General features: G+C 41.2%; 1 protein-coding gene and 1 non-coding gene across 5 annotated transcripts; both read right to left on the reverse strand.

Annotated features, from left to right (window-relative positions):
• Positions 1–2: 2 nt before the first annotated feature.
• On the reverse strand, positions 3–26,012 carry RC3H2 (ring finger and CCCH-type domains 2). 4 transcript variants are annotated; one of them, XM_054646663.2, is made up of 21 exons: positions 25,852–26,012; positions 18,447–18,743; positions 16,977–17,094; positions 16,289–16,522; positions 15,276–15,451; positions 14,973–15,173; positions 14,460–14,592; positions 14,102–14,220; positions 13,608–13,720; positions 12,725–13,033; positions 11,732–11,946; positions 10,375–10,802; positions 9,795–9,965; positions 8,817–8,972; positions 8,336–8,549; positions 8,086–8,170; positions 7,486–7,567; positions 7,204–7,338; positions 6,517–6,624; positions 5,961–6,109; positions 3–5,351 (listed from the first exon to the last, which is right to left on the reverse strand). In XM_054646663.2, exons 2-21 carry the CDS (start codon positions 18,675–18,677, stop codon positions 5,153–5,155), a joined length of 3,576 nt encoding a protein of 1,191 aa, XP_054502638.1. In that variant the 5' UTR covers positions 18,678–18,743; positions 25,852–26,012; the 3' UTR covers positions 3–5,152. The 4 variants fall into 4 exon arrangements, with proteins under 4 accessions (XP_054502638.1, XP_054502639.1, XP_054502642.1 ...); XM_054646666.2 differs by having other exon boundaries at positions 5,182–5,351; positions 5,980–6,109; XM_054646664.2 differs by lacking the exon at positions 8,817–8,972.
• On the reverse strand, positions 14,681–14,794 carry LOC129129035 (small nucleolar RNA SNORD90). Its single transcript, XR_008535377.1, has one exon. It is a non-coding gene; the product is annotated as a small nucleolar RNA SNORD90 (small nucleolar RNA).
• Positions 26,013–26,526: the final 514 nt, after the last annotated feature.

Raw genomic sequence — 26,526 nt, forward strand, 5'->3', positions numbered from 1 at the left:
CGTTAAGGTGGACAAATAATTTTTATTCGTGCATGCAAATACATGTCAATACTGCAAACTTCTTCCATCGAGTCTCTCAAACACCGAACCGGGATGCTCTATCCGTGCCCAGCCAAAGCTACAACCTCTGCACGTCAGTGCTACAGCGACACACGGGCCCCGCCGGGACCCCCCTACTCTAACACGAAGGGAAACATTACCATTGGGAATCAAAACCGAAATAAACGGAATAGAATTTACTCCCCCATATATCCCCATTTCATTTTACAGATTTTTTTTTTCTTTAAATTATAGTTTTAAATAGAAGCTGAGAATGCGCCATAAAAATGAGCATTAAATCCATCGTAGCGATGGTGCCTGCTTTATACATGATGGGTGTACACCATCTTTTATTTCATTTACATTTCAATCGAACAATAGATTTGCAAAGAAAATGTCTAATACAGACGTAAAAATATTCACACTAGAGCTTCACAATCGGTTGTACAATTGACAAACAGGCCTCTTTTCCCAAACTTTCCAGCTAAGCAAATTTATAAAATGTAATCAATGCAACAAGAAAAAAAAAATTTTCTTTAAAACTTCCAGGGAAAAGAATACGCAGTAAACAGTATCAATGCGACAGCAGATGCTGCAAGCTAACCACAATACTTCGGAGTGGCTGTACAGTGGGTATGTGCAGTACAAATCAAAGCCACGTGTGTTGTATCACAACTACTGTATAATGTACTTGTTTGCCCAGCTAAGAAAACGCATGCATTCCCATGCCTTGGGTAACGGAGATCTACTCTGGAGAAATCCATGGGCTATGTGCAAATGACCTTGGCTTTTGGCAGTAAGAAACGCAGCCAGGCTCTGCTTTATTTCAGCTTTTACAGCAGAATCTTGAGTGATTAAAAGCTTCCACAAGCATCCTTAAATAAATGGGGTGTGGAATTATGTTTGGGCATTGGGCACTTAGATTATTCAGATTTGTTTCATTTCATCAGCGACAGTTTTGGGGTTTTTTCCCACCCTTGTCCTGCTCCCTTGCCAGCAAAGAGATGCAGGGGGATGACTACTGCCAAAGTCAGCTGTTCGTTTATACTGGGAAATTGGGTCATTTAAAAAAGCACATTTATTGTGTTCTGCTTGCAGAAGAGGTCCCTCAATGAGAGGGAACTTCCTAACAAAGGGATTAAACTACAACATAAAAATGGACTTTTACATCCTATAGATCATCTGATCATTTCTCACTTTGTTACACTCTCAAATTCAACACCTTCCTTTAATACCAGTCTAATAATGAAAAGTCTGTTCACAAATATGATCAAGGAGCTGCTGGCATACAGTGTTTATGTACAGCAACAGGTACAACTTGACAACTTGTGCTTAAAAAAAGCAAACAAAACAAATGTTTGGAACTATTCTGAGTTTAGATTGAGTTATTTTAAGCGTTCTTTCCTCAGCTGTTTCTGACCACTGTGCATTATTTTGTACCTCATCCAGCCTAGTACACTATTATACAAGAACAGCATTCAGCTCTTGAGTACAGGAGAAATTAAAATTTCAATTGAGTTATCAAAGCACTAAAACCTTCCAAATTAGACTTCTACAAAGAGCTTAATTAAGAGGTTATTTAACATAATCAGCTGTGTGCAACTGTTTTCTTTTTCCTAAATCAAATGCCAAACTTCAGTGTCCCTGTACTAGACTACCAAGAACCAACGCCAGTTTGCTTTGCAAAGAGTCTAACCTTGCCTTTGAAGGGTCTAGTATACATTCTACAATGCAAAATCTGCATAAACACTAAGATTCATTTCTTGTCACCTGTTTACAGGAACAAAATATCAGTAGCAGGGCAATCACTCTGCTCTAAGTATATGTTAAGAATGTACAGATAGTTACTTTCTCACACAAGCATTCTCCCAGCACAAGCATTAGTCTCTTTTAAGACCTATGTGGGAAATGAGGCAAACCAAGGAATGAATCCAGGTAGTGAGGCAACACAATTAACTTAGATACTAATAATTCCTGTCTCTCTTGCATGTGAAATCCCTGCTGTACCCCTAATGGGGAAAAAAAAAAAAAATTAACCAAACCAACCCAAAATGCTTGTCCAAGCAAAGCAAAAGAGCCAATCTCTTCCCCCGATCTGCTCCGGGCCTTCTTTTCTGACAGCACAGTAAAATTAGGCCAAAACCTAAATGGGCATCACTGCTATTGACACACAAAGGTAAGTCACTCTCTCAGTGTCAGAAAATAAGCCCTTCCATAGCCCAAAGGCACCTGATTTACAATTAACAAATGAATACATACTTGTTTGTAAAGGGTCACAGGCTGAAATTTCAACAAAGAAGGAAGCCAGAGCCAGGTGCTCCCACCTGCAGCTCCTTCTCCCTGTCAGGGCACTGGAGGGCATCAGTTTGGTGGCAAAAACCACACAGTCAGTGTTAAAACCCTAAGACAAAGCCGACATGCTGTTAAACCCTCAAATAATTCTTTTGCCTGTCATTATAGGTTAAAAATTCAACTAGAAAACTCTAGCCTCAGTTGAGAGCCAACTTTCCACATGAAGTGCATGGTCATCCTAGAGAACTGCTCTATCACGGGACCTCCTGCTGCAGACAAGAGTCTAGAGATACACTCGTTCTTAAATATGCCAAGACCTTGGCAGGAATATGTCAGGCTTATTTCACTGGACAAACAGGCAAATGTGTGTAAGCAGCTTATCCCAACCCCCTCCAGCAGAGCACAACCAAGTTTTTAAAATTGCCATTTTAAAATTAAAAAGTTAAGGTAAATACACAATCAATTTATGTAGTATATATTCACCCTCAGATCATGCTGAAGATGTTCTGTGGAGTTCTGGTGCACAGAGGGCTCTTTCCCTGAGGGCAAATAAGGACTTCTCAAACCTTTATATTTTCTCTATTTTTGTAACAAAATAGCAATTTAAAATTTAAAAATCTTTTAAAAAAATTACATCACCTTCAACATGGAAGATCTCACTGTTTAAATATCCATGAAAGAGACATACTTGTTTGCATATCTGTTTTGGAATTACATTGTACAGCAAATAATAGTATCTCAGAAGCATTTCAAAAGTAATATAAATTCATATTTACAGAATGGTCTTGGTATAAAATATACAACAATCATATTTATGTCTAACATTCTAAGTTAAAGTTAACATCAATAGGAAATAAGTTAAGGTGACAAAGGTGGTCTGGTTCTTGTATCCATTCACTTCACGCAGCGAGTGAAAGAAGCGTCAGTCTAACCCTAGAGTGAGGTGGCACTGGCTGGAGAAGGTACAGCAACAGCCAAAGGAAACTAAGAAAAGACTACTTGACTGTTCTTCTACATACATTCCTTGACATTGGAGTATTAAATAGATGTGTAAGATCTTCCATACTGACACCAGAATATCAAAACTAACCCTTGGATTTGCAGGTATATTTACAACATAATTATTTCATGGACAGGTTCGTTAGGAGAGATATCAAACACCAATATTTACTTAGTCTAATCAGTAACCCTCAGGGAAATGCCAACCCCCACCCCCCAGAAGCGTGCACAAAACAGTTATCAAAATCTTACCCGACCACATAGCTGTGATTTTGTAAAATAACAACTCAGACGACCAGTAACATGATCCTCTTTAAGCATTTTGCTAGCAGGAAAAGCCCTTACATGCAGTACACCTGGTGAAAGATCAGCTTGGCTTAAAATATTCCAGTACAATTTTCAGAGTAAACAACTTCACAGAAGTTAATAAAAACATAAAAAAATGTAAAACTTGTCACAAAGAAAAGTAAGAGGACAAACAAGAAGATAGTAATCATCAGGAAGGAGAGTCCTGCTTTCTTAAAAGAAAAAAAAAAGTGGATTTTTAAGCTTTTCAAAAAAAATATGCCCAGGGCTCTAGTTCATGTGTATTTATGAAAACCAATTTTCAGTTGACATGTCTAACATGATTCTCAGTCACCTCTTAACAGGGCATAAATTCATACAGTTTTCAGCACTCTGAAGGTCAGATAATGCTATCTCATTGTATTTTCAAGGTCTTTGAAAATAAGTTGCCACTGAATAAACAAAAATTAAACCTGAATACAAGATTATGATTAACAACATTTAACAAAGGTAATTACAACCACCTTAAATTCCCAATATTTAGTTTAAATTAAAACAAAACAGTACAAAAAACAGCAATACCATCTTGTTAGTCAGTGCAAACACTAGATACAGGGTTTTCAAAGGAAAGCCAAGAGCACCTGATACTTTTTGCCAAGTCATCTGGATCCTATAATCTCCAAGTTGAGAACTATTAACGAAAAAAAAGAAAAATAAGAAAAACACCCAAAACTGCTGTTACATTAGTGCATAACCTCTCAAAATCGTTGAAAATTGTTTCATGTGTAGCTTGGGGAAACCAATACCTAGTACATTAGCTGGAGGACTTAGGCACTTGATTTACTTCTGATAACTTTACTTGGACAAGTAGCCTGTGTACGTGTATCTACAGTACTAAAGCATAAACTGGGGGAATGGAAACCAAAAGCTGCAGCAAAGCACTGCCCCACAGACCTGCAAATAACACAGCAGTGCAAAGCTAATGGTGTGTTAACCCTGTAAAAGCCTCAAGTCCAAATCTCCACCTCTCAGTCTTCCAACAGGAAACAAGACTCCATGCAAAGTTCCACAACTAAAGAAAAAGCAGCTGCAACAAGACAAAAGTTCTTCTCTTGTGAAACAAAATAGAGACAAATAAGTTAGTCTTCCTTTCACTAGATGTATCATCGTAGGATCCTGCTAGTTTAAATAACTGAGTTGTTAGTTTTCTACAGAAGCCATTTTCAACAAGAATGGCTCAGATACCGCACCGGATTGCTACAAACTCATAAAAAGCTGCTTTAAGCTTAAGTAAAACAATGTCCAAATTCCATTCATTTGTGGAAAGTGAACGCCTTACCCTACTAAAGTAAGTTTTTTTTTCTTCAGAATGCTAATGCGAGAGGGGCTTGAAGTATCAAAGAGTCCACAGGAAATGCATGACCCCAATATTATTTTTTTTAAAAAAAATATACATTATATAATATATATTATATATATAAAAAGCTAGTGTAAATGCTTCCATGGTGTGGTCACAAGCTGGAAAGATGAATGCCTTTCAGCTGTTAACCATCCTGCCATTTGCAACAGGCTTTAAAAAGTCATTTTTATCCTCAGACATAATGTGAGCAGTTTTCAAAATGAGGCTGCCAACACTGACTGATGTGCTGATGGGCAGGCAGCTTGCATTGCTAACAGATGTTGTGATCGGCTGACTGAAGCAAGAAGTTACGGGCAGGATTGTTTTCTGCTCCTCCCTGAGGAGAAAAATAAGTTACACAAATATTAAACAAGGACATGCACAAGTATCCGGAACTGAATTGTGTGCATTAAATAAATACTGACAAACTCATTTTTAGCAACAGGCTAAACATCTTCCTCTGGAATGGTACGCTCGAGATGTTAAAGTAGTCTGCCTCATTTTCAAAGGCTGCTTTACTCGTTAAAGACTACAGAACATAGAAACCTAAAATAGTGTATTTCAAAATCTACCTCTCCATGGAGATTTGTGCAAACAGTCCGCCATTTAACCTTTTGAAGTTTTTCTTAATTTCTGTTAACTATAAAAATATTCTGCATTTTTTGCTTACTGACTGTGAAAGGTATTTTGAACAGCTGTGACACGTTTCAGTGTGTACGATTACAACGATGCATACGAACAATGGTACCAGCCTGGGACATTCAGCTTTGTGGCCTAATTCTATTTCTTAACAGGTTCTTCTCACTCCACCATGTACAAACAATGCAGATGTCTAATCCAAGTCTGAGCAGGTACGTAGTTCATCCTTACACAACCATGCTTCCACTATTCTGATGCTTCTGTTTGTCTAACACTGGCAGACACTGCTGTTTTGTCTAACACTCACAGAATCACAAGGTCTTCACCTAAACTTTGTCTCTTCTGTTCCATAGATTCTTTCTGGTGCTGCTTTAGCAGATGCCCATTCTCTACAGTTGTTCCATTGAGCAGCTGATCCTCTTGGGAGCTAATCCCTAGCTGTATGTCCAGAATCTCCTACAAGAGAGAAGGAGAAATGCCCATCAACTGTGTCCCTACCAGCTTTACATTTTCCTATTCAGTTCCACTACATTACGCTAATAGAAACAGGAGTCTGGTCATAAAACTCCTTCATTTTATGTCCTGCTATTAGAATGTCTACCACATTTCACTAAAGCAAAAGCCAGTTGTTCAAAGATGGCTGTGAATGACAGAAGCAGTATAAACTGTGAGCTGTTTTTAACTTCACTAGTATTAACTGCCAGGTATATGAGTGAGAAGTACAAGACCCCAAGTGCTAAATAAGGGAAATTGGATGTCATTACTAGGACTAAAACCAAAAGGCTTTGCTATCAACACACTCATCTATAAAGCCTAATGAAAAGAGCCAGTGACCTCTTAGGCACACAGATTTTTGTACTCACTTCTATCTGTTCCCCTTGCCCATCAGGTTCGTCTGTATCGAGGGCTGACAGCTCCAATTCAATGTCTCGGTCTGGCTTTGTGTCTGCACAGTCTTCAGGATAATCAGTCTAAAAAAGAATGGATATGTTCTCTAAATATCAAGTTGGCTTTTCACCGGCTTCACACAACACTGGAGAATTAAAGTGAAAACAGAAGATGCATTTCTAGCACACAGCATTTCTACAGTACAAGAGAGCTAGTCAGACAAAAATGAACTTCAGGCATGGACAATATAGGATACAAGGCTTAATCCAATCACAATAAAGTACTGAAACAGATAAAATGAATACTAAAGAAATTTGAGTCCATTGACAAAATGTTTAGATTTATAACATGCACAAATAGACAAAAACTAATGATTGCATGAAAATGATTGTCACATTCTTCCCACTCTGTAAACGCATGTTTGGAGCAGCAGCACAGCAGGTGCACCTGCCTAATCTGAGGGAAATAACTGAGTGCAACAACAGCGACTTAGCTTGCAAACAATGTGCTATAAATATTTGGGAGTGTTAAAACCAAGTTTCAACTCTTAGTTAAAATTCATGCAATTCTATATATATATATATATATATATATATACACACACACACACATAGATAAACACCCTCCAAGATTTGTTTCATCCCAATTACCCCTTTCTTTACCTCACCATTCCTCAAATCAATTTCCTTGCTTAAAAGGTTTAAGGTAAGACGACTGCCTTCATCTAGAGAATTCCACTTCTGCTGCATGGCAAGTGCATTTGCCTCTCTCTGAAGGAGTAAGGAGTTGCTTTTGGCCTATGGAAAGAAACAGCTCAGTTACCAAACACTGCACCTAAACCATGTGCAGTCAGACAGCTACACTAAGAAAAGTGTATTTAAAACACTTTACTAAACAATTTCTTTTAAATTAAAAAACCCTCATGGTATAATAACTGGTCTTACCTGCTGTAATTCAATACTCAGTAGATCTCCAGTGCTGGAATGCTTTCTGTGACCAGACAAATCTGTAACTATGAACCTGTCCCTTTAAAAGAAAGAAGGCAAAACTAGGAATTAAAGTAAGTTCTCTAAATCAAACACCCCATAACTTCATTAGTCTATCAATGTTAGATTTTTGGACAGAAACTAGATGTGATTTATATAATGTGTTCTTCATCTTCACTGTGGCTCATAATACTTCAAGGCATTGTATGAAGAAAGTATCCTTATTTAACATATGGGTAAGATGTGGCAAGAAAACCTGAAACTACTCAAGATTTTGACATGACAACTTGGCAGTACCTGACTCCAGTTCTTTGACAGATCTCTCAGGGGATACACTCCTAGTAATTGTGCACTATTAACTGCATTAAGTATTAAAACTACACAAGCTTTAACCTAGTTTTTTCCAAGGCTTTATGCCGGATAGGTAAAAAAGTCTTTTACTTTAAAATTAAGAATATCTATTAATAGACATTGCAGATTCCCCACACACACAGAGGGCTCTGAAGAACTGCAAGCTAGAGGAAAAGCTGTGAACAGAGCTGGGGAAGGAGTCCGTACCGTTCTGCATAACGTGCTGAGGAGGCAGAATCTGAGCCATAGGCACTCCATCTCGAGTCTACAGCATTGACATAAGGGACATAATCTGCAAAAGAATTAAGACAGCATTCACTATCTTCTCTGCTCTTCAGTGGGACATACACGTTCTTTAGCTCTTTGCATTTCATAGCTGCAGCAAGCACAAAGAGGATGAAATGCTCATGGTGTGTATAAACCATGAATTCTTGTCACACAAAGCCTGAAGCTGTACCTGACACACTGATGGGCTTAGTAGCACTTCCTTGGGAAGCAGTGGCCTGGATTGGATCTGTTGTGTGATAGCCTGTACGGGATGACCTGGAGATTGCACCCCACTTGGAGATGATGGGTCCATCGCTGAACGGGATTATAGGATCTTCCTCCTTTGCCCTTCTCTGGGTTTCAAATAAATGCACTCTCCTTTTAACGTCCCCACTGTCCAAATCCTACATATTCAGGAGACAGGAGATATATATGGACTCATTTGAGGTTATGCACGTTCTTCAGTTGGCCAGTAACTTCTCATTATAGTTGCCTATTTACAAAACTGGGAAAGGATATTCAAACAACTTCAAATGAGCAGAACTACTTTAAAACACTACTAATGGAAGCTATGACCTTTTTTTTTTTTAAAGGCTGGTTTAACCAAAGAGAAGACACTTCAGCATGTAAGGATCATCACACTAATGAGAGAACATGCAGAAAACCCCTACCATTAACACGGCATTGGAATTGGCAATCACATCCTTGGGCTCTGAGTCGATAGCATTTATACAAGAGCCAATAGTGCCACAAGACCACGGTGAATAGTGAGAGAGATGGTCTTCCTCAAATTTAGTTCCACTCAAATCACTGACACTCTCTGAGAACTACAGAAAAGGGAATAAATAAGCAGTGAATAATAAAAACAGGGAATTCAGTTTTAAAATGAGAAGATAATTTAATTAAATAGCAGTAAATGTATCTCAAAAGTAAATCAAGGAGTTCCAGCCATATTCAAGACTTGACTTGGGGACAACATAAGCTGTTTGGTTAAATTTTAAAACAGTGCCCCTGTCAGAGGGCAAACTCTGCCATACAAATAACTGCCTGGCCCACCAAATGAGAGACTGGAATCTGTGTTAGTGTCAGGTTTCTTTAGGCAAATATCTACAGTAACTTAACTGAGAGGAAGCCGTGCATTTTCCTTTAATGTATTAGCCACTGCTAATGTGAGTTCCCCTTCTTCTTTATAGGACTTATCACAGAAGTACACAAGGTCCTACCAGTGCTTTTTGCCACTTTTAAGGGAATGCATTCTTTGGGACTTGATGAGGACTTGAAGTTTGATTCAGGCTATTCATCAAGTCAGGCCATTTGGACTATCAAAGGCAATGTACTTTTTAATGGAAAACACAACTGCTGTTCCCTACACAAAAACCTGGAGGTTCACAGAGTTCAATAAAATTACATTTCATTTAGCGAAGCTGAATTGAATCACTTCACTTCTTGACCCTTTTTCTGCAGTCATGTTACACATCACCTTAATACAAAATTGAATTGCATCATTATTAGATATCACTTTCCTTCTGCTAGAAAATTAACTTAATTTTATGAACAATAAATGGCAGGTAGAAAATATTTCCTAGAAATATTAAATGGCATCTTACAGAAACAGGAAGGGAAAATAAAGAGGTTCTTTGGCTTCCCACCTCTGTGCTGAAATCTACACTGAAGAGAGGAGAAGGTGGTGTTGGAGATGGTGTTGCCATAGGAAGGGTTGACGATACCAGAGGAGTTTTCTGTGTGTGGTACTGTGCCCATTGTTCTGGCTTCCGTCTCAGCTGCTCATCATAACCAGTCTTCAAATGACCACAAGGCTCCTAGAAAGAATAAATACAGGACTGGATATCCCATCATACTCTAATCAGAAGGCAAATACTTGCATGGGACACACTTGGGTCCCCAAATTTCCTTGGGTCTGTAACCCTCCACTGATATCACTTGAAGAATTTCACAAGAATTTGTAGGCCTGTGTATGGCAAGTCAAATCTTAGATATGCAATCAATTCAAGCAACATAAAGAGGCAAAGGGGCTCTGGTCCTGATGCAGATGACAGTGGTCTGTTTTGCAAGCCCATTTTAAGGTTAAAAACAAAACAGGAACTTTGTCCAAGTCGCACGTCTCTATCACTGTAATAAACAGGTCTATGCTAATTATTTACCAACTTTCCAGTAATGACCTTCAGAACCAAGTCTGCATTGAGCCTTCCCCTCCTGGCTCTCACTTACCCTTGGTAAAGGCACAGTCCTCTGCTCGCTGGGAGGCTGACAAGCCACAGAGTAGTACCCATCCAGAGAGTTGTACCTCTCCCTCAGCGATGTCTGATAGACAGATGAGTGCATCACATCCATGGGAGGTAAGGAATTGCTCCTGATGATGTCATCTCGGGGGTACATCTGCGGGCGCCAGATGCGCCGGCTGTCGTAGACTGGAGCGTACATTCCAGAGGGGACAGGAGGGACTGGTCCGTAGGGCTGCGGAGGAGGAGGCTGGTAGGGAGAATTCAGCCGGTCTCGAGGGGGAAATGTGCTGTAATGATCGGCATATGGCACGGAAGCAGGTGGGAGGGAGGATTCTGGAACGTTATTGGACCTCACAAAGCGAGGAACACAGGGAGCCACACCAGCTGGTACTGTTGGAGGTGCTGGATAATACCCTTAAAAATTGGAAAAAGGCATATTTAATGCAACCACGAATGACCCACAAATTTTACACCTCCTAAAACTGTAAATAGCATTAGTAAGTACCTTTAGAGAATGAGGAGTCACACTTTACAAACCTCCTACTGACCCTACCGTGTTTCTGTTAAATATCATTTCATGTATGACAACCACATTTGCAGATGCAGTGCTGGCCCTTCACCAACTGGACCCAGTTTGGAAAATATTGCTCCTATGTACTGTGGTGTAACTAAGTAACTGAAAACACAGAATCTTCAGCAAGTCTTTATATAGAAAGTTAAAATAGTTCTCTCTAAAATAAAAATCTATATTACTAAAAAATAAAATGTCTATAAATAACCATTTCACACTTGATTTATTGCTCTTTCTTTGGGAGGATTGCCTGAACATCTCTACCTTTTGAGAGCTTGTGAATGACTCAGTGCTAAAAACCACAACTGTTTGTCTGAACATAAGCATGCACAGTGCAACCTAAAAAGATAAGTGGAACCTTTCAAAAACATTCCAGCAAGCACAAAGACGTGTAAGCCTCTCAGAAGAAGTGTGCTATGCCTCTGAATCCTGCCCAGCGATACCCTCATGGATGGGCCATGGCAAGAGCAAGACTAAATAAAAACAATTAAATGCTAACAAAGGAAAAAGTAGATGAAAGACCTTGAGGCTCAAGTTCTTCTGGAGGCTGAAGTATAAGCTGCATAACATACCTGAGAGCAAACCACAAGTCCCTCACATACCCAGCAATTAACAAGATTAGTATTTCATTAAGAGAACATTCAGCTGATATTTAATAAAAATGAAATAAAATAGACATTGATGAAACAGACATAAAAGTTATTTCTCATAAAAGATATTTTTCCAGAGAAAAGTTCAGAGCTATTTCTTAATCAGTGCAGATCTCACTCACCTGTCTGTGGGTACTGTGGAACTTCATATGACAGCTGAGTCCTGGGGTCTTGGAAATATTGAACATTATCAGAATGTGGAGGGTAGACAGGTACTCTGGGAACAAATGGGCTGGATTTTGGAGGCACAGAATTAACTTCTGTTCCAATATTAGGAGGACCAGCTGAGGTAGCTGCTGCCTGGCTTACAGGAGTCTTGGGTGGAGAACCGATTTTACTGAAAAGGATTACCAAGGAATCATGAAACACATATCTTCACTTATTTCAGTCAGTCACCTCCCCGTGTACACTCCCACATAACATGGAAATTTGGGCCTTGACATTTCCTCTGGAATTTTGTTTTTCATAACCTGAACTGATGCTACATTTTAGACTTTCTCCTAGGAGAACTTAAAAGTGGACATAAATGTTTTGATACCCTTTGTAAGAGTATTCTGGTAAAGACAAAGGTTTTGAAAAGCTGTTTAGAGACTCAGTGCTTCGTGTAGAATTATCTGAAAAGTTTTAAGTGAAAATCCCAAAACTGGAGGGCTTCAAGGAAGTGCACACTCTGTGCACTTCTTGGTTTTAGGAAATGTCAAATTCTGTATACAATTTATTGCATATAGTAACATACTTGTATGTAATAACCCAATGGTATGCAATATATATATATATAATTTATTTGTATGCCATAACTTTTTATTTTTATGTAATAACCTAATTAAGATAATGAAGCCTGGTAATTAAGATACCAGGCTGAGAACAATTGAGGTAAGAGATTAAAGGAGAGATTTACCATTTTGTCTACATTGCACATGAGTATTGAACAGTTAAAACAATGCACTGCAGTGCAAGACCTTACACAGCTCTGCAGCCACTGAGCACCAGCAATTACTGCAAGCCAGGACCACACTTCAGTATCTGTTGGCCACCCACAAACCCCATTTATTTTTTTAGATAATCTAAAAGCAGAATGTTCTGTTGAATTTCCTTGGTGTAAAAAAGTCACCTACTTTTCAGGAAGTGATTCTGTGGGGGAGCCAGAAGCGTTCTGGCCATTGGCTCCAGCCTTCCCTCCCTTCTTGGTGTTGTCCAGAGCTCTCAGGGAGGTGTCTGCGCAGCGGGGGATCAGCTGGGGAACCCCAGTTTCTAGATTAGCTATTCCATTAGTACTTGGCACCATCTTGCCCGTTGCCTCAGGGCTTCCTATGACAGAGATCACGTTTCCCGTGGTGGTTGAGACGGTGCTGTTTACGCCAACTTTGTTCAGAAGGGGGAATGTTCTCACTGTTGCGCTGATTTTTTTGTTCCTCAAGCGGTATCTACAAACAAACATGTGCAAACACACAAAAAACAAGAGGGTATAGAAAGTGCTTATTGTGAAGTTTAATGGATTTGCAAAACTAGCAAAAAGAAGGGATTGACGTGGAACACGACATCAAAAATTACAAACTTATTTTCAACAACTGGAACCCAAAATCATCTCTCCTCTTATATAACCCATTCTGCAGTTCTTTGAAAATGCATTTGGGTGAAAACAACTTCAAGAATGCAGAGCTGCATATTGTTCAATAATGCAGTTCACTCCTTAAATAATTAAAATGTAATTAACATTCTCTCTTGTATGTAATATAACCAATCCTTGTAAGACACTGAGCTTGCACTCAATTGCAGGAAAGGAAATTTTACCTCATATGGGGTAAAATAAAAAATAAAACTGGAATTAGTCTGTAGACATTGCTCTGCTGTATCTTCAATTTCGTATGAAGAATTGTCGTGTCAAGAGCCCCTCCAAATGAATGAATATATGGAAGAGAATGTTTTCAAAAATCTCTGTAGATTGCTTGGATTTAAGTTAAAAGGAGGAAAAAAAAGGAAAAAGTCTCCCACACTCACTTTTCAAGCTCTTCCTGAGAATGAGCAAATGTACAGTTTGTTCCTCTTGGGCACCCCCCTTGCTGTCGAAGGTCTCGGCACATACTTGTTTTGTATTTGCTATTTGGTTGTGGCTTAAAAAAGAACAACAAACAAAAACCACAAGACATTCCTCTTACCATCTATCAGACATTCACATAAAAGTAGGCTTAAAATACAGAAAATACATCCATGGCATGTTTTTACATTTTGCATTTTTAATCAGAAAAACAAGGACACTCCTTGTTGAGGGGCTAAGTTGTCCTTGTATGGATTTCTCTACGGCCAGCTCTGCTGCATTCCATATTCACAAATGTTAGGTTTTCAAAATCTGAATGCAGTAAATAACAGGATCATCAATTATCCCACAAGAAAGGCCATAAATATTTCATATCAACAGTAATTCTTCGAAGTTGCATCTCCCAGTAAATGGGAGAGGAAGCTGAAGACATGATGCAATGATCAAGTCTGGTTACCTGTGGAGTTTCATGGCCTTTTCTACTGTAATTCTGAATGAAATCCACCAGCCCATGGACCACAGTCTTCACAGCCACCATGGCATTTTCCAGCTGCTCCCATGTAGGAGATGCTGCATCTAAAATGATGAAAAGCAGGGTTCTCACTCTGTCAGTAATTCCAGTATCATAAATAAGAGGCACACCTTGTATCACTTTACAACATCAAGTACTAGGACTGAACTCGGAGAGCCCTGAAGAAGAGTTTATTATGTTCATTAATGGGAATTTCAAAACCAGGAATGGAGGTTATCATCTTAATTTACTTTGCTAGATATGAAGAATACCAAGAAAAGTTTAAAAAGCTTGATTTGCATACCTGGATTTGGATCTATGTTTGCCAGGAGCTCTAAATGAGGCCTCAGCCTGTTTAAGTTTGCAGGATCCCCCGTGCGCTGCAAGACAATTGTCAATTCTTGTACACTCTTAGCAAAAGATTCTGGAGATTGGAGCTGAAAATAAAGGGAGCATTAGTGTGCTGCATCTTACAACTGTCAATTGCTGATCTTAAAAAGATATCAATGACATTGGTTCCTAAATGCAATATAAGGTGTCTTCAGATGGCATATAGAGAGGATCAGTGGAGAGAAATTTTATTTCTCAACTCAGAATCTGCCCTATGAAGCTTCATCATAAGACACCAAAAAGTTAATTAAAGTACTTCATATGATGAATATGCTACATCAGGGGAAAAAATTTCAATCTAGTTTTAATTAATATTTGATAGGACTACGAACAAAAAGTTAATTCATGGAGTTCTTTGATTTTTCTTGTAACATTTAATAGTCAAAACTAATGTTACAAAGATACTAAAATCAACCCTTTGACAAACCTTGTCAATAATGGATTGCATGTGTGATTTATGTGCCAGGTCTCCATAAAGAAGAGAAGACCACTGCTCTGGTGATATTCTAAGTCCTGCTTCCATGGCAATGTGAACAATTTGGGCATCGTGCTCTCTCCGCAAAGCCTCGTAGCTCCGGAACTCTTCCTTCAGTTGCATCAGAGAAGAATCTTCATCCCTTTTAGTGACCTAATAAATAGTAACAGTTAAACATTCCTTCTTTAACCAAAAATCTCCATGTTCATCATAAAAAACAGCTGCACAGTACAAACCACAAGAGTGGTGTTTTACCTTAAAGCATGATGCTCTATACAGTAGCTGCACAACATGACCAATGCTTGTTTTAGAGGCCTGAGGAAATCTTGGTTCCAGCCTTTGCACAACAAAAAGTACCAGAACTTTTCTTGAGAGTGCAGAGCCATCTTCCAGTGCCAGTAATACAAGTTTCAGTGCCTCCTCTTGCATAGCTTTAACACACAAAAATGAAAGTTAAATATATTCCAGAAAACAGCAAGGCTGCTGTATTTGAACAGGTAAGCAGGAACATCTAAATCATCTTGAATGTAATTCCTTATTGCTTTTTGTTTTACTTAAAAAAAACCTTTTTAAGAAAGCTGCTAGTTTAGAAGAAATATTTAGACCCACTCTAAGCACAGCAAACTTAGAACTAAGACTAACTTCCAGTAATAAACGCATCAGTAGTGCAATTTTTATACTTTTCTCCACTGGGCAGTCTTGTAGCCATTGTTCTTTTGGACACCTCTTCAATGTCACACCATGAAACTATAAAATAAATACGGGAACAGTACTGGAATGCTATCAACAGTTACAGGAGTCAAGAGAGGACAACTTCTACTTTAAAGAGAATTTTCTTGCTTCTGCACTTGCTTTAGCTGCATTCTTAGCAATTAATTTGTCTTCTATCAGAGATATAAATCATTAAAATTTCAAAAGTATGCTGCAGCTGAGGTTAGGCTGATTGTATTGACAGCTATTCAATCCCAATAACAGGCAGCAGTACAGCCAGCCTGCTACACTCCATTACAAACTGCACAGCTTAATGACTCCTCTTTGCCAGGATTTTTGAAATACTTCTTCTCAATTTCAAAGAACATTTAATGGACCAGCAGGGGAAACAACCAAAAACTTTATGTCAGAAGATTTTACTATTATTTGGGGTTTTTTTTCCCTTCTTCTTTCTTTCTGGCAGAACATCTTCAACTGAACAGAAGAAATTTCAAAACATTTTTGTAAAGAAAAGGTACAGCTAAAAATATTCTGTTGCAGATGTCCAGGACCCTTACCTGGTCCTAGAAACTGGCACCCTCGTGCCCTGACAGCAGCCCAAAGGTTGGCAGAAAGCTGCTGAGGATTTTGGTGCTGCAGGATGAGCTCTGTGACAGTTCTCTCTCCCAGCGACCGAGCTGCCCTCATGGCTCTGACCCGACCTTCCTCCTCCACCAGCTGACAATTCACCAGTGTCACAAGCTTCCTCTGCATGGGACGGCTCAGTGCACTCTGATTCAAGCTTGCAACACCTTCAGAGAAAGGGAGAAAAGGCAGAGCAGTGCTTCTCATCAAATTCATCTGAGTGAAACAAAAAAACGTCTAACAGTTTACGTCTTTCTCTAGGACTTGGATACCAGTCACAGGTACCGTCCCTTCTCTTAGGCAACTCTTTATAATATAATTCTTTATCAAAAAGAACTTTAATTAAAATCTTAAACTGACATCAAAGCCATCCTTTGGAGAAAGTTCAGTTTCAGTAGAAAGTTAGCCCCAAGGCAGTATTATTAAACAGACTATTTTGTAAACTTAAAAATAAGAAAACCACAAACAAGTGTCACAAGCGTGAATAAGCTTTTAAAGACACAAGGCAATTTTATTAGAAAAATGAGAGTATTATCTCACTGACATTTACAATCAGTGCTGAAAACACAATGCTGTTAAAAGCAAGCTACATCAAAATTCCACTGTTCAGCAGAGACTCACCTTTTCCTCCACTTAATGGCTTTAAGTAGAGTGCCAAATCCTCAACACATTTCTTTGCTACTTCATAATGTTTGTTCTCTCCTACATTACTCAACTTTACTGTCTGATGATCAGGTACCTAAAAAAACGCAAGGGGGAGGAAGAGGGAGCAGAATTACAAACACCTGGCTGACCTCCCTGATGGTACCCACATCACCATCAATTACATAACACTGCAGGTGTGCACTGCTCCGAGAGCAGGGGAACACAGGACCCACCCAGGGCATGTACACGGCATAAGGAACGACAAAAGGGGCCCAAGATGAAGATTGGCGTGATGAAAGATGGTTTTTGTTATTACTCAACATCTTAAAAACAGAAGTAGGGTAGAAAACAATAACCAATGTCAAAAAGATGAAGAACACGAGATCTGAGAAGGTGATCAGTGTACCAGATCAGCATGATTTACTACAAAAAAAGCTACAGGGCAAAAGGAACTAGCAAGAATACAATAAAGCAAAGTTTAAAAATTATTTAAGCATCATTTGGGCATGCCGAAATCTTCCAAGAAAAGAAGCAGGAAACTTAACTCAGTGGAAAAAAACTTGAAATAGAGTAACAAGGTCAGATAAGGAAAACAGAGGGAGTGTTAGTCATAATAAATTAATTGTTTGGAATACATTGCAAGAAGTTAGGAGACCATGAAAATAAATGTTGTAAGATCACAACAATGATCTGACACATAAAAAAAAAAAAGGATCATGTGAGCTTGAGAAACAAAACCACTCTGACATAATGTCATTACCAATAGGCACGTGATGGGACATTAAAAAGCGAAGTAAATAACACCATCTTACTGCCTCAGCAAGGTGTTACAGAGAGAGTAACATGAAAAAGCACATGAATCAGCATAAGGGGAACAGACTTATTTAGTCTCCATAAAGTGCAGTACTGATTATATAATCACTGTTTTGCCACTGCTACGAGACAGCGCAGGGAACATTCCTGGCCTGATTAGCCAGTGTCTGCAAACGCAACTGAAAAGCCATCATCAAGCATATTTAAAAAAAAATTATACACACACACTTCTGGAACTTGGTTAAACAGCCACTTCCAAACAAGTGACATTTAGGAACGAGATTTCTCACAAGGCTAAGATGAACGAGTGCAGTCTGCAGGTTCACTCAGTCTACTGACAACCAGGACAGACAATTGTCTGCTTCCCAATGGGAATTTTTCTCCAGTCACAGTTCAAGAGCCTTTTTAAATCAGAATTCAGGTTACAATTAGAACATGCATTCATTTTATGAGAAGGTGGCCCTGAAATGGTGAAGTTGCTTTTAGAGTACGTATGGACTCCTAGAGAGTCCAAAGTTAAGCTTTACCATTTATTTGGGCTAAAACGAGGAAGAAGGGGCAGCACACATATTGCAGCTGGCACCAGAAGGCAACAACACACAGGGGCAAAACAAAGAGCTGCTTCACTCATACCTGGGCTCCAACCAGCTGGAGGAGTGCAAAGTTCACGGGGAGCACGTCGATGTCGGTGTTGATGGCAGTCTGGTCAAAGGGACACGCCTTGCGATGGAGCTTGTTCAGGCAGGTCTTGCACACGGTGTGAGAGCAACCTAAGCTGATGGGTTTGTGCACATTCTCATCAAACTCATTGTAGCAGATTGGGCAGGACAGAAATTCTGTCCACTGAGCTGCCTGCACAGGCATTGTGGAAGCTGGACACTTGTTTAGCAGGCTAGCAGACCATTATTTCACTGTACTATGTTTTGGCAGCTGTAAGTGAATAACAGAGTATTTAAAACATGCTTTCTGGCAATTTAGAATAACTTTTAATTAAAAAAACAGACCACAATTTCAATATTACCAAGAACAAAACCAAATCCTTACGCTGAACTACTCAAAAACCCCAACTCTGGGTTAGTTTAACAACTGTACCAAAAAACGCTCATGAACTAAATTAATGCAGACTACCCTAAGTTTAACACATTCACAATAAATGGCATTAATTTTGGGGGGGGAAGGGGTGTGGTTTATAATGTTATTTTCATTTGAAATTAAGTAAAATGACACCTTCCTTCTGCAGATTTTACTCAGACTTAATCAGACACCAAACTAAACTGAGCTTTGCTTTTTTAAAAACACGTTTTCTCTTTCTGTAAAATACAAATCAACTAACAAATATCAAGAGCCATAAGAAAACACTAAAAGAGTGAGAGACCAGTTTTTAGTTTTATGATTTTCATGTTATTTCTGCCTTTTCTTGTAAGAACTGGAGCACTCAAAGGTAGAGATTGCTGTGTGCAATTCTGCTTTTCATGTTTCTACCTTACATATAACTATGTCCATGAACTCACAGCAAGAAAACCTTTGATGTATGTAAAATTCACGTATTAAGAACCTATGATAAGGCAAGCAATAACTTCAGATGGCTTCCTTGTCTCTTGAAATGTCTCACTCTGTGCAGTAACACCAAAGAAATTGTTTACATAAGTGTATTTCAAAGAAAATATGGCTTTATGGAGATTGTTGTTGTATCTTACATAAGTCACATTCCTGAAAAAGGTACCAGGCCTAAGAAGTTCATTGAAACCCTTCACATCCAAGCTTTCATCATCAGGATTTACATTCAGAGCTCCACCCCGGAGGGAGCAGCCCCACCCTGGGCTGTGATGTGCCACCGTGTTTGCTCTCTAGGCAACCTACAGACCAGTTGGGTCACTTCAAGGCTATGAACAAGCTTGTTACAAATGCAAATACACAAATGTTTTAATTACATGTTTAGCATTCTATTTTTTTTACTCTGATGACAGAAAAAAGGTAATTGTTCAGAGGAAGCTGAGATCTCCCCTCTGTGTTCAAATTCAGAAACTCCTTACTGCAGTTCCATTGTTGGCTGTGCTATGGTTTAATTAATGCTAAAGTACCCAACCATTGAAAGAATTACTAGAAGACCAAATAGACTCTTATCTGTGGATGCATTTTATGTTAATTATGACCATCTGTTTAGAAATCCTATTTAGTACTATGAACATTCAGTGCCCTTTAAGTAACAGGATACTTGTACAAGATGTCCTTATCTCAGCGCGCTTTTCAATGTTATGCAGCAATTTTTGCCTCAAATGAATTCCCATAGTAAAACCCACCAAACTGGAAGTTGAACCTCTCAAAACCAAACCGCTGAGGTTACACTTCCAACATAAGCCAGAAAATTCCCATGTACTGGACAAATCAGATTTTCCTCCAGCTTCTATGAAAGCACAGCCAAAGCTCTAGCAGGGATGAACAAACCCAGTCATCTTTAACATGCTACTGCCACATGTGTCTTTTAACCAAGGAAGCTTAAAAGCAAAACAAATAAGAATAAAGCCAAACACTGAGCCAACAGGCCCAGAGAGGTTTCTGATTCCTGTGTTAAGAATCCCCCCATTTCCTTTAGCACATCTGCTTCCCTTCCCAAAGAGCCGGACGAGGGACGCGCCGAGCAGCACAGCCAGTCTGTGAACGCTCCTTACAGCTTTCTGCAGCACCACCAGGAACATTACAACACAACTTACTGCTGACCTAGGGCTGAGAGTGGTGCTTTTTCACCCACTGCAAGGCACAGGTAGCAGCACAAAGGACACCGCTCTGGGAAGTGTGTGACTGCCATGACTCACACCGGGAAAAGTTTAAGAGGCTGGCACACAGAGAGCCCAACTGCTGCTATGGCACTAACGAGCTCCTAATAAACAGTGCCTGTGTCCACACTGCTCATTAATTATCTCAGACACGGGGATCTCTGCTCTGAGACAATACCCACGTTCGGTTTCCACAGGTGCTTCAGACACTTGCAAGAAACCACCTCTCTGTTTACGAGCTTTTAAAATACAGTTGTTTTCCTGACCAGCATACAAATGAACACAGCAGATTCTTCAAGTGTGCACCACTGGTTTTTAAAGATCTATCTCTGGGTGTTTAATCATCCCAAATGACAGACTCTACTAAGCATGTGTTGACCTTCAGATTTCTTGACAGAAAAAAAAAAATCTAATTAAGCCAGCAAACAGCTGGGAAAAGCTCTCGACTCCCTAAACTTCAAGCAGCCATACCGGGAGGAATCTCCATACTTTATTGAGCCTGCCAGCTCTCCTGCCACTCTTACACCCCAGTGTGTAGGAAAACAATCTCACATCTCCTAATTACCATGTCAACTCCTACAAAAAACATAAGCCAAATGTTTAATAGATTCTTGCTCCTTGTCAGAAACAATGTATTTCAGGGATGTCCTCTTGAAGAACAAATTGCTCCAGCACCCTAAACTGAGCAAACACAATGAGGAGAGCAAAAAAAAAAAAAAAAAGAAGGTAAACTAGAAATCCTTTGGATTCTGTTTTTAACAGGCAGCACACTCCATTAGAACAGCTATCCTTGGCCTGTCTGTTCATTCTGGCAGATGGGTTATCTACCTCTACAATACACAGGGCTCCTCTTCCCTGTCAAAGTAGAAGCACCCTGCAAAAAAAATATCCCAAAGAAATGGCTGATACAGAAAGTGGCCAGACATGCAAGGAAGCAGTCTGAAAAGTCATGGCAGTTGCTATTTAAAAGATCAGTACATAGTGCAGTTACAATTAGTTTTGTAGTGCTACTACCAGAAGCACTACTTCAGATGACAAACTGAGAAAGATACAAGCCTAAGTTCAGAAATCATGTAATAATAAAAACCAGTACAGCTGAGCAACGTTGTGTTTTTAAAACAGTAGTATTTTGCTATTGCAGTAATGGCTGCAATGGATCAGAGTAACAATAACTGACTGATTTTCTCATTTTAGACTAGAATATCTGATTGAGTTGGAATGAGAGATGGAAGGGGAGATAAGTGAAACCTCAAGACCTTCCTCAAACAGCTGTACCACATCCAAATGATGGAAGTTGTAAGACTTAGATGTCTTTAATAATTTGATATTAACTTTTAGCTACCTAATCCCAAGACATTCTCTACAACTAATCTAAATCATTATGCTTACTCAATAAGCTCTGGACACGATAAACAGAATTCAATTCTGATTTCCTGAAGAAACCAAGCTTAGGTGTTCAGGCTGTTCTGTTAGTCTGTTCCTCTCCCACACTGCTCAGTCAGGGCATTTGCCAAAATGCAGACAGGCAAGTTTCACCCCTTATCACAGAAAGGGCTGAAGGCTTAACTCAATTCCCCCACAGTGTCAGCTCTGCTGGGCTCAGGCTGCCTCCATCAGGTCCCTTGTGGGCCGTGGCAAAGACAAATAAGCAAAGCTTGGTTGAGAATGAGACATGGAATAATTCTCTCAGTGCTCAACAAAGGGAAGTCTTCTCCACAGATGAAGGAAACGCTTGGAAAACTTGTGAAATTATACAGCATTTTCACAACTGAGGCTCAATTACAATCCTACTGTGATTTAAGCCTAAATCTTAGAATTGAATTGATTTTGAATCACTAAATTAAAGAGTCCTTGATATTGACTTGCTCTTAATGCTGACTGCAGAGATCACGGTATTTTTTTTTCTTTTTTAAAGTGATCTCTATTAAAACTTTTCATTTATGCAGATGAATGGTTGGTTTGCACTACAAGGAGGCAGCTTTTTCCACCTTTCCTTCCTAAGTTATGTAGTTCCTGAAAGCATTCTGACTGGGTCAAACACTCACATATCACATAATATAATCATCAGTATTAATGTATTCTCTGGAATACGTTCTTAATTTCTTTTATTGATTTCTCTTCAACAGCCATCATCCACAGATCTAAAAAAACTGGCTTCATTAAAGGCTTAGGGAAGGGCCATCCCCGTAACAGCTTTGCATCATTCAGCTACGATGGCTTGAAATTGAAATAAATCCTCTTTACTCAGGTGCCTTGCTTATTTCTACACTCCATAATATCTGTCACATGCAAATCTCTTTACATCATGTGAAAATTCTACATGTAAAGTCTTTAATGACCATTCAATACAGTATTTCAATGCAATTATTCCACTGAACAATAATGCTCTTGTGACGATCTGCAGCCCAATTCAAGGCACAGAAAAGTCACCGGTAGAAATCCTGCTGGGAAGGGACTCATCATGTCCCACTCTGCTTCTTGCAGGAGTGCCTGACACTACAGCACGTGTCCAGAGGCATCATCCCCACATTCCTGGGGCTCTGGCACACTTGGTGCCATGACCACTTCCCTGGGGAGCTGTTCCAGTGCCTGGCCACCCTCTGGGGGAAGAGCCTTTTACCAATGTCCAACCTGAGCTTCCCTGAGAGCTTCACTCCATCTCCTCGTGCCCTAAATACAGATCTGAACATTTCCACATACCCAGGCTACTGTTTTGCTGAAACAGGATTCTCTTGTGAACTGGTTACAAACTCAAAGCTTGAATCCCCTCTGCCTCCTTAAAACGTGTGGCTGAAGAGCGGTGCCTATCAACAGGGGTACAATATAAATCTACACTGGTGGTTGCTCAGGGACTGCCAAAGTTCACTCAATTCAGGGTTAACTGCCCCAAAGCAACACCAGAGTCAGTGCACCCTCAGCAGCTCCCACCTGCTCCTCCCTGCTCAGCACTTCTACCACAAATCACATTCGTAGATTTTAAAAGTTTCCTAAACACTTACGTAACACCACTGTGGGTTTTTCCTTGTGTTTCCTAGGTGTCCCTGAAAGGAGAGCCTGTCCTTGCCACCAGCCTGATACCAGCTCAGCTTCTGTAACAGTATTGACTGCTCAGGACTCACTGAAGGGCAAATAAATGAAAATTTTTTCTGCCACCCAAATCAGTTGAACTCTCTCTGAATACAATGAATTCCCTGAATACAGGGAATCCATTTCTAAGCAGATCTGCTTTGACACAGTTACTCCAAGAAGAGATACAGTGTAGAACTCCCAACTTTTTGGCAATATTTTCAGTGAATAAGGACTCCCATGTATGGTTTGGTTCTCCAAGCTTTTTTTTTTTTAACATGACCTCCATATTTAAACTATAATTTTTTTAGATGAGAAATTCTGTATTTTAGTATTTTTTAAACCGTTTCAATGAAATACCATTTCTATTCTGAGATGTAGGCAAGAAAACACAGGGCTCCACAGGAGCTGGAAAGCCTTTTTAAAGGTTGTACAGAATGGCTTTAGATGCCCGTGGACAAATAATTTTTTTCTTTCCTTAGGGTTGTCCAGTCAGCAAGGAGAGACCCTGAACATTCATCCCATTAAGGGCATGTAAAATATCACCAAATGAAATACAACATACTCCTAACAAATACTATCAGCTATTACTATCTGGGTATTGTAAATATTTTATCTATTTTTAAACAACAAAGCCTTAAATAAATGAGATCAAGATCAGGATTTCACTTTGGGATACCTAAAGCACTGACACTAAAATTTGTTAGAATTTAGTATTTTTGAGTGAAATGGCCACAACCTCAAACAAGACAAAAATACAAGTTAATAAAAACACCTTTTCTTGGAGAACGTTTTGTTTATAATGCAGAAACAAGAAATAGTTCACAAAAAAGGCATGAAGGTCTTTTGTAGTGAAAATGATTGACTACAAAACTTAAGACTTCAGTGTTTCACGGAATAATACTTATACCAGCAACATAAGTTTCAATTTCTAGTGTTTCCACAGATGTTTAGGAAAGACCAAAGGTCAGAGAATAGTATTTTGATTCGAAAATTTACAGCTGTACTGCTTGCTTCTCTTTTCAAATTAGATCTTTTCTGCCACAATTGCAGATTTACACCCTTGTAATCCAGGGGACTGTTTTTAATTTTAGTTTCATTATTATGATGTAGCTATAATGGCCATGAGAAAACAATCACAAAAGAAGCTACAGGAACTACAATTAAACCCAAACAAAATTCTAAGTTTGCATGGAAATTAAACAGGCCTAGATCAGAAAATCTCCTGGTTGCCTGTCTCAACTTTGTCATTATTTTGTCTCGTTACAGATCCATGCCATTCTCCTCTGAACCCTGGATGAACTGAACACTCATCACTCTCCCACCACTCCGCTGCCCTTCTGTGCTTTGTGCTGACTCTTAACTCTCCTGGAAACCCTCCGTGCACCTCGAGCATCAGCAGAACGGGGACACGCTTTTCCTGCTCAGTCGTTGTGTGTTTTTGTGTTTAAGACACTTCAAACATGACACGGTGGGTGCAGGTCCAGGGCCTGTCTCCCACCACGGCTCTCCTCCACCATTACCCTAACGCACAGCTCCATGAGTGTTCCACACTGGGAATATTCATGGCTCCGGTGCGACTCTCCCCGGTGCCGGGGGCACCTCAGTGCGGACTGCCCGGTGCTGCGGCTCCCAGGGGCTGCCCGCGAGGGCACCGGGAGCTGCTGCCTCCGTTCGCCGGTGCCAGGAACGCCGGGCGGCCCCGCGAGTGCCCCCGCGGCTTCGCCCGGTCCGCAGGCCGCTGTCAGCCGCACCCGAGCCCGGCCCCGCTCCCGCACCAGGCCCGGCTGCCGCTCCAGGGCCCGGGCCCGGCTCCCGTTCCTGGGCCCGGCTCCAGCTCCTGGGCCCGGGCCCGGCTTCCCGCTCCCGCACCCGCTGCCCAGCCCAGCTCCCGCCGTCATTTCGGAGCCGCCACCAAATGGCTGCCCGGGTCCCCGGGCCGGCCCCGCGGCCTGGCGGGGCCCGCCGGGCGCCGACACCTCAGCGGCCCCCGCCGGGCCGCACCGGCCGGGCTCAGCCCGACGCCGCTCCCGCCCGGCTCCCGCAGCGCCGGGAGGCAGAGGAAGGGCCGGGGTGGGTGATGGGGGTGGGGGGGGAGGGGGTGGGGGGGGAGCGGGCGGGGCCCCGGCGGGTCAGCGCGTCCCCCGCGGCGGCCGCCCCCGCGCAGCTCGGTCCGACCCGTGCGGTGCGGTCCGTACCTGCTGGGCGGGGGCGGCGGCCGGAGCGCGGTCGGGCGGTGCCGGCCTCACGCGCCATGGGGCGGGCGCGCGGCCCGGCGGAGGCAGCGGCGGGAGCCCCGGCGGCGCCGCCTCATCGCGCTGACAGCGGCACCGCCGCCACGCCCCGCGACGCCGCTCTCGCGAGATCCGCGCGCCGCCCGCCGCACGTGACCGCGCGGAGGGCGGGAGGGAGTTACCATAGAGACGGCCGTGCAGATGCGCCCGCCGCACGGGCCCCGCCGCCGGGGGCAAGCGGGGGTCATAGAGATGGCGTGACAGAGCGGCGGCCGGCGCCGCCAGCGCTCCCTGGTGGCGCACTCCGGGTAGGGCCGCCTCAGCCGTTCCTCGGTGCGCAACGTTCGCCTCTGGCGTCGATAATTTATTGTCTTTTTAAAATTTAATCGGTAACTTTCGCCGCTAGCGTCGATTATTAATTGTCGTTCTAAATTGCAATTGATGACTTTATTATTGCTGGCGCTGAGGAGGAAGAGGGGATTGGAGGCGCCCTCCGGCCCAGGTCGGTTGTCCCCGAGCCGCCTCAGGCCGGCGGGGCCCGCGGAGCTGTGGGGAGCGCTGGCGCTGCAGCCCCAGCACGGCAGCCCCCGGAGCCACACCCGGGAGCTGCAGCTGCTTCTCCGGTCACGCAGAGATAAC

This window comes from Agelaius phoeniceus, chromosome 21, assembly GCF_051311805.1.
Source record: "Agelaius phoeniceus isolate bAgePho1 chromosome 21, bAgePho1.hap1, whole genome shotgun sequence".
NCBI classification, from domain to species: Eukaryota; Metazoa; Chordata; class Aves; order Passeriformes; family Icteridae; genus Agelaius; species Agelaius phoeniceus.

Coding starts and splice junctions, on each gene's coding strand:
- RC3H2 (XM_054646663.2), bottom strand. CDS start 18,677: ATGCCTGTGCAGGCAGCTCAGTGGACAGAATTTCTGTCCTGCCCAATC. Junction 11,947..12,724: donor ACAGAATCACTTCCTGAAAA/GTAGGTGACTTT, acceptor AATCCTTTTCAG/TAAAATCGGTTCTCCACCCA. Junction 8,973..9,794: donor GTGTAGATTTCAGCACAGAG/GTGGGAAGCCAA, acceptor CCTTTTCTGTAG/TTCTCAGAGAGTGTCAGTGA.